The 12,206-nt window shown below is 41.8% G+C and overlaps 1 protein-coding gene across 2 annotated transcripts in view; it reads left to right on the forward strand.

The window, feature by feature from the left end:
* Window positions 1-12,206, forward strand: part of LOC123774193 (flotillin-1) — a 156,223-nt gene that overhangs the window by 107,613 nt on the left and 36,404 nt on the right. For both annotated transcript variants that reach the window (XM_045768339.2, XM_069312679.1), the window contains one exon: window positions 1,130-1,210. In XM_045768339.2, the coding sequence (XP_045624295.2) occupies window positions 1,130-1,210 (81 nt within the window). The remainder of the gene's footprint in view (window positions 1-1,129; window positions 1,211-12,206) is intronic.

Consider the following 12,206-nt stretch of genomic DNA (forward strand, 5'->3'; position numbering starts at 1 on the left):
GAATGGGGTGTGTCTGTTACCCTTCCACTACCACCCACGGGATGGTATGGGGTGTGTCTGTTACCCTTCCACTACCACCCACGGGATGGTATGGGGGGGGGTGTCTGTTACCCTTCCACTACCACCCACGGGATGGTATGGGGGGGGGGGGTGTCTGTTACCCTTCCACTACCACCCACGGGATGGTATGGGGGTGGGTGTCTGTTACCCTTCCACTACCACCCATAGGATGGAATGGGGTGTGTCTGTTACCCTTCCACTACCAATCACGGGATGGTATGGGGGGGGTGTCTGTTACCCTTCCACTACCACTCACGGGATGGTATGGGGGGGGTGTCTGTTACCCTTCCACTACCACTCACGGGATGGTATGGGGGGTGTCTGTTACCCTTCCACTACCACTCACGGGATGGTATGGGGTGTGTCTGTTACCCTTCCACTACCACCCACGGGATGGTATGGGGGGGGGGGTGTCTGTTACCCTTCCACTACCACCCACGGGATGGTATGGGGGGGGGGTGTCTGTTACCCTTCCACTACCACCCACGGGATGGTATGGGGGTGGGTGTCTGTTACCCTTCCACTACCACCCATAGGATGGAATGGGGTGTGTCTGTTACCCTTCCACTACCAATCACGGGATGGTATGGGGGGGGGGTGTCTGTTACCCTTCCACTACCACCCACGGGATGGTATGGGGGTGGGTGTCTGTTACCCTTCCACTACCACCCATAGGATGGAATGGGGTGTGTCTGTTACCCTTCCACTACCAATCACGGGATGGTATGGGGGGGGGTGTCTGTTACCCTTCCACTACCACCCACGGGATGGTATGGGGGTGGGTGTCTGTTACCCTTCCACTACCACCCATAGGATGGAATGGGGTGTGTCTGTTACCCTTCCACTACCAATCACGGGATGGTATGGGGGTGGGTGTCTGTTACCCTTCCACTACCACCCATAGGATGGAATGGGGTGTGTCTGTTACCCTTCCACTACCACTCACGGGATGGTATGGGGTGCCTCTTACCGTTCCACTACAACCCACAAAATAACTATGGGTTGAATAACTAAACTAAAGTAACTAAAGTAATTTGAATGAACTAATGTAATTTCTCTGTGTGGGCAGAAAGCAGAAGCAGACTTGGCGCACGACCTGCAGACCTGCAAGATCAAGCAGAGGATCAAGCAGGAGACCATGGAGACAAAGGTACTGTATACTGAAGGTATTCTTCTCCTAATGTTGCTGATGGTGAGTGACCCCGTGGTGCGGTGGCCAGGTGTTGTTGATAGTGACCCCGTGGTGCGGTGGCCAGCTGTTGTTGATAGTGACCCCGTGGTGCGGTGGCCAGGTGTTGTTGATAGTGACCCCGTGGTGCGGTGGTCAGCTGTTGTTGATAGTGACCCCGTGGTGCGGTGTACAGCTGTTGTTGGTGATAGTGACCCCGTGGTGCGGTGGCCAGCTGTTGTTGATAGTGACCCCGTGGTGCAGTGGCCAGCTGTTGTTGATAGTGACCCCGTGGTGCGGTGGCCAGCTGTTGTTGATAGTGACCCCGTGGTGCGGTGTACAGCTGTTGTTGGTGATAGTGACCCCGTGGTGCGGTGTACAGCTGTTGATGATAGTGACCCTGTGGTGCGGTGTCCAGCTGTTGTTGATAGTGACCCCGTGGTGCGGTGGCCAGGTGTTGTTGATAGTGACCCCGTGGTGCGGTGGTCAGCTGTTATTGATAGTGACCCCGTGGTGCGGTGTACAGCTGTTGTTGGTGATAGTGACCCCGTGGTGCGGTGGCCAGCTGTTGTTGATAGTGACCCCGTGGTGCAGTGGCCAGCTGTTGTTGATAGTGACCCCGTGGTGCGGTGGCCAGCTGTTGTTGATAGTGACCCCGTGGTGCGGTGTACAGCTGTTGTTGGTGATAGTGACCCCGTGGTGCGGTGTACAGCTGTTGATGATAGTGACCCCGTGGTGCGGTGGCCAGCTGTTGTTGATAGTGACCCCGTGGTGCGGTGGCCAGCTGTTGTTGATAGTGACCCCGTGGTGTGGTGGCCAGCTGTTGTTGATAGTGACCCCGTGGTGCGGTGTACAGCTGTTGATGATAGTGACCCCGTGGTGCGGTGGCCAGCTGTTGTTGATAGTGACCCCGTGGTGTGGTGGCCAGCTGTTGTTGATAGTGACCCCGTGGTGCGGTGGCCAGCTGTTGTTGATAGTGACCCCGTGGTGTGGTGGCCAGCTGTTGTTGATAGTGACCCCGTGGTGCGGTGGCCAGCTGTTGTTGATCGTGACCCCGTGGTGCGGTGGCCAGATGTTGGTGATAGTGACCCCGTGGTGCGGTGGCCAGATGTTGGTGATAGTGACCCCGTGGTGCGGTGGCCAGCTGTTGTTGATAGTGACCCCGTGGTGCGGTGGCCAGGTGTTGTTGATAGTGACCCCGTGGTGCGGTGGCCAGCTGTTGTTGATCGTGACCCCGTGGTGCGGTGGCCAGATGTTGGTGATAGTGACCCCGTGGTGCGGTGGCCAGATGTTGGTGATAGTGACCCTGTGGTACAGTGTCCAGCTGTTTAGGTGATAGTGACCCCGTGGTGCAGTGTATAACTGGTGTTAATGATAGTGAGTGATCTGGTGGTGTAGTGTCCAGCTGTTCTTCATGATAGTGACCCTGTGGTACAGTTGATAGTGAGTGACTCCGTGGTGATGGTGTAGAGGTTATCACGCAAAGTCAATGTTTTACATGTTCTTCAATAAATATAATAAATGTTATGAGTTTAGCAAGACAATGTTGAAGGAGGCGTCCAATATGGCGTTCCTCTGCGAGTGGTGAACATTCCCTACACAATATTCCTCTACGAGTGGTGAACATTCCCTACACAATATTCCTCTACGAGTGGTGAACATTCCCTTCACAATATTCCTTTACGAGTGGTGAACATTCCCTTCACAATATTCCTCTACGAGTGGTGAACATTCCCTTCACAATATTCCTCTACGAGTGATGAACATTCCCTTCACAATATTCCTCTACGAGTGGTGAACATTCCCTTCACAATATTCCTTTACGAGTGGTGAACATTCCCTTCACAATATTCCTCTACGAGTGGTGAACATTCCCTTCACAATATTCCTCTACGAGTGATGAACATTCCCTTCACAATATTCCTCTACGAGTGGTGAACATTCCCTTCACAATATTCCTCTACGAGTGGTGAACATTCCCTACACAATATTCCTCTACGAGTGGTGAACATTCCCTTCACAATATTCCTCTACGAGTGGTGAACATTCCCTTCACAATATTCCTTTACGAGTGGTGAACATTCCCTTCACAATATTCCTCTACGAGTGGTGAACATTCCCTTCACAATATTCCTCTACGAGTGGTGAACATTCCCTTCACAATATTCCTTTACGTGTGGTGAACATTCCCTTCACAATATTCCTCTACGAGTGGTGAACATTCCCTTCACAATATTCCTCTACGAGTGATGAACATTCCCTTCACAATATTCCTCTACGAGTGGTGAACATTCCCTTCACAATATTCCTCTACGAGTGATGAACATTCCCTTCACAATATTCCTCTACGAGTGATGAACATTCCCTTCACATTATTCCTCTACGAGTGGTGAACATTCCCTTCACAATATTCCTCTACGAGTGGTGAACATTCCCTTCACAATATTCCTCTACGAGTGGTGAACATTCCCTTCACAATATTCCTTTACGAGTGGTGAACATTCCCTTCACAATATTCCTCTACGAGTGGTGAATATTCCCTTCACAATATTCCTCTACGAGTGGTGAACATTCCCTTCACAATATTCTTCTACGAGTGGTGAACATTCCCTTCACAATATTCCTTTACGAGTGGTGAACATTCCCTTCACAATATTCCTCTACGAGTGGTGAACATTCCCTTCACAATATTCCTCTACGAGTGGTGAACATTCCCTTCACAATATTCCTCTACGAGTGGTGAACATTCCCTTCACAATATTCCTTTACGAGTGGTGAACATTCCCTTCACAATATTCCTCTACGAGTGGTGAACATTCCCTTCACAATATTCCTCTACGAGTGGTGAACATTCCCTTCACAATATTCCTCTACGAGTGCAACCCGTTCTCACACAAGACAGCACATATATGACTTAATGCTTAAAGTCAATATGTTGAATATGAATTAGTAAATATGTGATATATTCCCAGTTACTTTTTTTTCCAAGGCCCAAACTCTTCCTCACGTACCAACTTGCGTCTCACAGTACCCGTCCGTCAACCTAGATAGCAGAATAGTCGTGATTGGTTCAATTATAAGGAAAATTGTACTTTTCAGGTCCCACATGGGTTGTGAAATTTACCTACTATTGTCCATGCTCTTAGAATATTATAGATCAGCTACTTCCTATTGAAGGTTCGTAGTTTTGTTTTGAGAAATATTAGTTGTTCTTAATAAATTATAATAAGCACTAAAAATTATTACATAGAATAACAGTCCTTCACCAATTAATATTATATACCATAGTTGGTGCTTTACAAATCTTTAAAGGATGTTTTGTAGGAACGCTAACAGAAAACGATGGTTCATTGGAATGTCTGTGGGGTAAACTACTCTAAACAGGATGGTATTGTGTCTACTATACCAACTACAGGATCGGTATATTGTCCACTACCACCTGTTAGGTGAGTAAGGGGTGCAATACCACCCACAGGATGGGTATGAGGGTCACATCCACCCAGAGGATGAGTATGGGGATCACATCCACCCACAGGAAGGGTATGGGGTCCAATACCACCCACAGGATGAGTATGGCGTCCACTACAACCCACAGGATGGGTATGGGGCTCCAACCACCCATAGAATGGGTATGGGGCTCCAACCACCCATAGAATGGGTATGGGGCTCCAACCACCCATAAAATGGGTATGGGGTCCAATAACACCCACTGGATGTGTATATGGCGTCCATTGCCGCGCGTCGAGCTCGAAAACCGCAGCATTCATCTCAGAACCATGCCTATTTCACGCAGATTCCTTAATAAACGTAAAAGTTTTATATGTCACAAGAAAGATAGAAATATAAGCTTCATTCTAAATACCTTACCATGGGCATATTTAAATTTAAACCGAAGATACGTGTACTTTTATAATAGCCGAGCTCCGACCCCGGACAGATCGATCGACCGAGCAACTCTCTCTCAGAACAATGTTTATTTCACGTGAATTCGTTAGTAAACATATATGTTTTATATGTCTCAAGAAAGACAGACATATAAGCTTCACTTTAAACACTTTACTATAGACATATTTAAATTTCTAATGAAGATTATTGTATTTTAAAAATTACGGAGCTCCCACCCCGTACAGACTGAACGACAGAGCAACTCTCTCTCAGATCAATGTTTATTTCACGTAAATTCGTTAATAAACACAAATGTTTTATAAGTCTTAAACAAGATAGAAATAAGAGCTTCATTTTAAATACATTACAATAGACATATTTATAGCTCAAGTGAAGATACATATGTTTTTATAGTAGCGCTCAGTAGCGTGTCGGGCATGGAGTGCAGACGCCTACGCACTTGCCGATATATTGTATAATTAACAAAGATACGCTAATAAAGCCTAAAATCTTATATGCCTCCAGAAAGACCGATATATGAACATTATTATAATTGCACCAAATGAAATATATCATGTTCGAGAACAAAGATATATCAATTTTAAATTAAGTTTCGACTCTCTCTCGGGTGAGAAGAGATGGGGCGACTCTCGCCCCATCTATTGGAGATTCTGTGCACTAAATACCCAAAGCTACTCAAACCCTCCTAGCATTATTTAAGTAATGAAGTAATATGGTATATTTACTCACTATAATGTGGGTGCTGAATGCAGAACATGAGAAAACATATATTTACTCCAAACTAATATAATTTCATTATGAAATAAGTAGCATCAAAGGAAGTCGATGGTCCAAGCAGCAATGTTGTGGAGCGACTTATCCAAGATATATCGTTGTTTGGAAAGTGTTTGTTGGCATATCCAGTTGTCGCACTTCTCTGCTCAAATTATCACAAATTTAAATTATAATGTTAACAAGTAGAATACGTATTTTTAATAAAATCTAACATAACTAGCCAGAAAACATTTAACATTAATTAAAAAATATATGTTTGGAAGTTAAATCGACTTCATAGGACAATGGTTTTGTTATATATACTCGTTATTCGTTGACATGCGTTCGCTACTTAAACTACCATGTACTGTACTTATGTAAAATCTCCCATGTCTCTTCGCTCATCTCACCGAACCCTACAGGCTCTGTGATATATTGTTTAATTAATTGAGATTCACAAATAAAGCTAATAATTGTATATGTTATCAAAAAGGCAGAGCTTAGTTTAGTTCATTTATTATGCACTCCATACCCATCCTATGGACGATAGTGGAGTGTTACAGAGGCACATAATGGGCTCAGGGAATGAGCCCCACAATTCATATAGCCAAGCAAGTTATAATCTTGATAAGCTAGTTACAAAAGTCAATACACATTGTCACATCAACAATGGGCTCGAGACCGACCACAAGTACAGTTTATAATTTAAGCAACTGATTTATATGGAGGGCTAGTGTCACAATTGATATGTTTATCCTACACATAACCCCCTCTCCCCCATCCAATGGGCAGGGGTGGATAGGTTACAATCAAGTTTTTTTTTTTTGCGTTTTATTCAGAGATTAGGTCTTATTAGGTGAGGAAAGATATTCATATTTTAAAGAAGGTTTCTTGGCTCTCCATTTGTAACAAACTTACACATTGATGGAAAATATACAACCTTTTGAAAATCAATATTAGTTTGATCTAGATATTGTAATTAACGAAAGTATTTATGTCATCAGAAAGGTAGAAATATAGGATACATTTAAAATCCTTTGTCATAAATATAACTGAAGTGAAAACGAAGATATATGCGTTTTGATAGTTACTTGATGGCTTGCTCTGAGAGTGTGAAGCCCTGCACACCAGCCAATAAATTGTATAATTAGTTTCCATATATTTTAATTAATCTTAAAAATCTATATGTCAGAAGAAAGGAAGATGTAGTCGTTAATGTGACAACATTTAAAAATATATATCTCTTAAGTTAAATAAATAATACCACCTTATCGCCGGTGTCCGGACACATGAAAATTACCTAGGTATCAGTATCCAGCCAGGCGGGGATCACAGGCTGCACAATACTGATAAATTATATAATGCACTACTTGTGGTCGATCTCGAACCCATTTATGATTTGACGACTTATAGTAATAATAATAATAATAATAATAATAATAATAATAATGTATTAATTAAGTATTTTAAATTATAATTTACAACTTGCTAGCGCACAAGAAACAAATCCACGAATCATCATTATATTCTGTAACACCTACACATGATCCATGGTGCCAAATATTGCAACGGTCACAGCATACCATCAGCTTCAAATCATTTGGCTTTCTGCAAATGCAGTACACTTCCATCGAGCATGACCGGATGATTCGTTTTCTTCTCAGTGTCTGAGCTGCAGGGAATGAGATGAGACACTTTCCTTTAAAGTTCTCTTGAAGATGTTGTCTCATTCTGCATATCATACGAGGTTCACCGGATCTACACCACTTGCAAGTGATGCAGCAAACGCCACAGCATATACCCCACTCATACTTGAGTCTTTGTGTCTGCTGACATTCATTATATTGCATATCAGCTTATCATCCTGGCAATTAGCAAGAGCATACAAGATAACTTCAGTAGATTTGGATGGTAATTTATGCCTGGTGTCGTATATGTTAATTTGTCCAGTTACTCCAATGTTGGAAACGGTGGCCCAGTGACAACCATCAACTTGGATAATTTGAATAAATTCACCAACTGTAACTGGCCAGGAGAGGTCCCGCTACCACGCTGGGTCATGAAGGCCTTCTAGGCTTGGCACAGTTTGCTTGATGAGGTCACATGCAGATTTTATATGAAGGTCAGAGAGCTGTACATTTGTTCCAATGTTCATTATCTCGTCATTTGTTAAATAATTTAACATTGTCGAATGTGAAGCACTGTTATCACTCTCCTTATTGTTGCATTGGTGTGAGGAGTGGCAGTGATTGGTGCAGTTTATTTTTTTTTTTTAAATAGGGACATAAATTTGTACTGCAGATACCAGTACAGTTGCACCGTTTCTTTATATATTTTATACTTGGGTTAGCAAGGCGAGATGCTTCTCTTAACGTGATACTGTTGGTATCAAATAGAAATAGTTTTTAAAGTATGTATCTTAATAAATTTGAACCTTATATTATCAACATCAACATATTATATTATTTAACATCAACAAATTAGATTTCGAATGTTAAAACCAATTTCAACCAATTAAAGGATTTATCCTTTTTAAAGGATTTAATTAAAGGATTTGACACAAAAATCAGTATGAAAATTACCTCGGCTGAGGATATTGAAAAACTTCAAGCTGATATTAATAAAGTTTTCGACTGGGCATCAGAAAATAACATGATATTTAACAGTGATAAATTCCAGGTACTCAGGTACGGTAAAAATGAGGACCTTAAACATAATACAGAGTACAAAACACAATCAAATGTACCCATAGTAGGAAAACAGCATGTAAAGGATTTGGGAATAATAATGTCTGACGACCTAACGTTTAAGGAGCATAACCAAGCAAATATTGCGACAGCCAGAAAAATGATAGGATAGATTACGAGAACTTTCAAATCCAGGGATCCCATCACAATGGTTGTACTCTTCAAGTCACTTGTGTTGTCCCGTCTTGAGTACTGCTCAGTACTCACTTCCCCCTTCAGAGCAGGAGAGATTGCTGAAATAGAGGGAATACAGAGAACATATACGGCACGCATAGACGCAATAAAGCACCTAAATTATTGGGATCGTCTCAAAGCCCTCCAAATGTACTCACTAGAAAGAAGAGTTACATAGAGTCCCCAGTTACATAGCTCATATTATACAATTGAAGAAAGGTATTCCCTGGAACTAGCAGAAGCATATGCAGTATGCCGTCAGTAACTCCATCCTCCCCGGGTGATGTAGCTTTGCCTTTATGTAGAGCAGAATCTAGTTCGTATTCAGTAAAAGCATGTCACAGTCATCCTCTTGATGACGCATGAAGTCAATGAGCCTTGCCCTATCAGTATATCTATCATTTAATTCATTCTGTGAGGGTAGAGGAAGACTGTCAAAGCTGGAAGTCGTGGCCCAAGCACCAATAAGCTCATTTGCTCTGTGCAGAGGATTAGGGTACGAGATCTCTGCAGCATTTTTCCCTTTGATCTTGTTGATATCCTTCCATGCCCGACTTAGTGGCGTGTGAGAATTGAGACCACGGACAAAAGTTTCCCAGTCTGTCTGCCTCAGCTCCACCATACGTTCCCTGGCCTTAGCCAGAGCCGCTTGAAAGAGCCGAAGCATTTCAGCAGTGCGGGTCCTTCTACAAGCTAGTCCAATTATTCTGGCAGTGCGTTTTAGTGTCTGCAATTTAGAATCATTATAATAAACATAAGTGCTATGACCAGTGTAATTTGGGTTACGTGGCCTGGACGATGGATCAAGTGATTCTATAAACTGGTTGATAGTACCTGTGAGCTCATTGTTAAAATCTTCAACTGATGAAGGCTCAGATGAACTGCACCAATCTGACACATGAGCAACAAAATTGTCTCGTTGATCGATGGGCACAGCCAGCCTCTTCCGCTTGAACACTCCACCAGGGAGGATAGAGCTGCCAATGCTTACAGTGGCTAATATGGCCAGATGATCAGACGCCATAACTGGCACTATTGACGAGGCGCACACGGTGTGGGAGACGTTGAAACCGAGACATAGATCAGGAATACTCCCGTAGATATGCGTCGGTTCAAGGTCACCCACAATCTGTGCATCATCGTGACTACCTAATAGTGACACTAGTTGCCGTTACGATTACTGAACTGCGAATTACCAATATTCCTATGTCTAGCGTTATAATCACCTTTAATGATGGTAGGCTCAGTCTGAATACAGATAGGAAGGTCAGCATAATTAAAGTTACAAGGAGTCGATTATTTAGTACATAGTTGTTTTTCTCTTAAACTGGATGATAGAGGGGGAGTCTTTAACGTGATTGGGAATACATACATACATACATACATACATACATCCATACATACATGCATGCGTGCATCCATTCATACATACATACATACATACATACATACATACATACATACATACATACATACATGCATACATACATACATACATACATACATACATACATACATACATACATACATACATACATGCGTATATAAATACATGCGTATATACATGCGTATATAAATACATACATACATACATACATTACATACATACATACATACATGCATGCGTACATACATACATCCATCCATCTATCCATACATACATACATACATACATACATACATACATACATACATACATGCATACATACATACATACATACATACATACATACATACATACATACATGCATACATGCATGCGTACATACATACATCCATCCATATATCCATTCATACATACATACATACATACATACATACATACATGCATGCATGCATGCATGCATGCATACATACATACATACATACATACATACATACATACATACATACATGCATACATACATGCATGCATGCGTACATACATACATCCATCCATCTATCCATTCATACATACATACATACATACATACATACATACATACATACATACATACATACATACATACATACATACATACATACATACGCGTCCAGCCAGCATATAGCTATTTCGGGACAAAATCCAATACAGTTTATAATGGTGAGACGCCACTGTGATGAGGAGTTTAAATATCACAGGAACTGTAGGTTAATGTGTGACATAGGTGAGGTTAGATGAAGCATCTACAAGCATCAGCTGGAGGCTGATGGAGTGTTGTGGAGGCTGGTGTCCAGATGTTGGAGGGTGGATTTGACTATCCCACCCTCCCTCCCCCTCCCCCATCCACATATTTATTTATGTGGATATTTATGTGTATTTATATATGTGTACGTATGTATATGTACATGTATGCATAAGTATGTGTACATTAATAATTTTGTAACTAGCGTCAAAAGATTGTTATTTGCTTAACTAAACGAACTAGAGGGTTCAGTTCCTGAACCGATTATGTGCCTCTGTAATCCTTTACACCACCGCCCACAGGATGGGTATTATGGGGTGCATAATAAAGAAAGAAAATGAATGGACCGAACCCCACAATTCATTTAGCTAAGCAAGATACAATCTTAATGAGCTAGTTACAAAATTCACTATAAGTCGTCACATCATAAATGGGTTCGAGATGGACCACAAGTAGTGCATTACATAATTTATCAGTATTGTGCAGCCTGTGATCCCCGCCTGGCTGGATACTGATACCTAGGTAATTTTCATGTGTCCGGACACCGGCGATAAGGTGGTATTATTTATTTAACTTAAGAGATATATATTTTTAAATGTTGTCACATTAACGACTACATCTTCCTTTCTTCTGACATATAGATTTTTAAGATTAATTAAAATATATGGAAACTAATTATACAATTTATTGGCTGGTGTGCAGGGCTTCACACTCTCAGAGCAAGCCATCATGTAACTATCAAAACGCATATATCTTCGTTTTCACTTCAGTTATATTTATGACAAAGGATTTTAAATGTATCCTATATTTCTACCTTTCTGATGACATAAATACTTTCGTTAATTACAATATCTAGATCAAACTAATATTGATTTTCAAAAGGTTGTATATTTTCCATCAATGTGTAAGTTTGTTACAAATGGAGAGCCAAGAAACCTTCTTTAAAATATGAATATCTTTCCTCACCTAATAAGACCTAATCTCTGAATAAAACGCAAAAAAAAAACTTGATTGTAACCTATCCACCCCTGCCCATTGGATGGGGGAGAGGGGGTTATGTGTAGGATAAACATATCAATTGTGACACTAGCCCTCCATATAAATCAGTTGCTTAAATTATAAACTGTACTTGTGGTCGGTCTCGAGCCCATTGTTGATGTGACAATGTGTATTGACTTTTGTAACTAGCTTATCAAGATTATAACTTGCTTGGCTATATGAATTGTGGGGCTC

This window comes from Procambarus clarkii, chromosome 73, assembly GCF_040958095.1.
Source record: "Procambarus clarkii isolate CNS0578487 chromosome 73, FALCON_Pclarkii_2.0, whole genome shotgun sequence".
Lineage (NCBI taxonomy): Eukaryota > Metazoa > Arthropoda > Malacostraca > Decapoda > Cambaridae > Procambarus > Procambarus clarkii.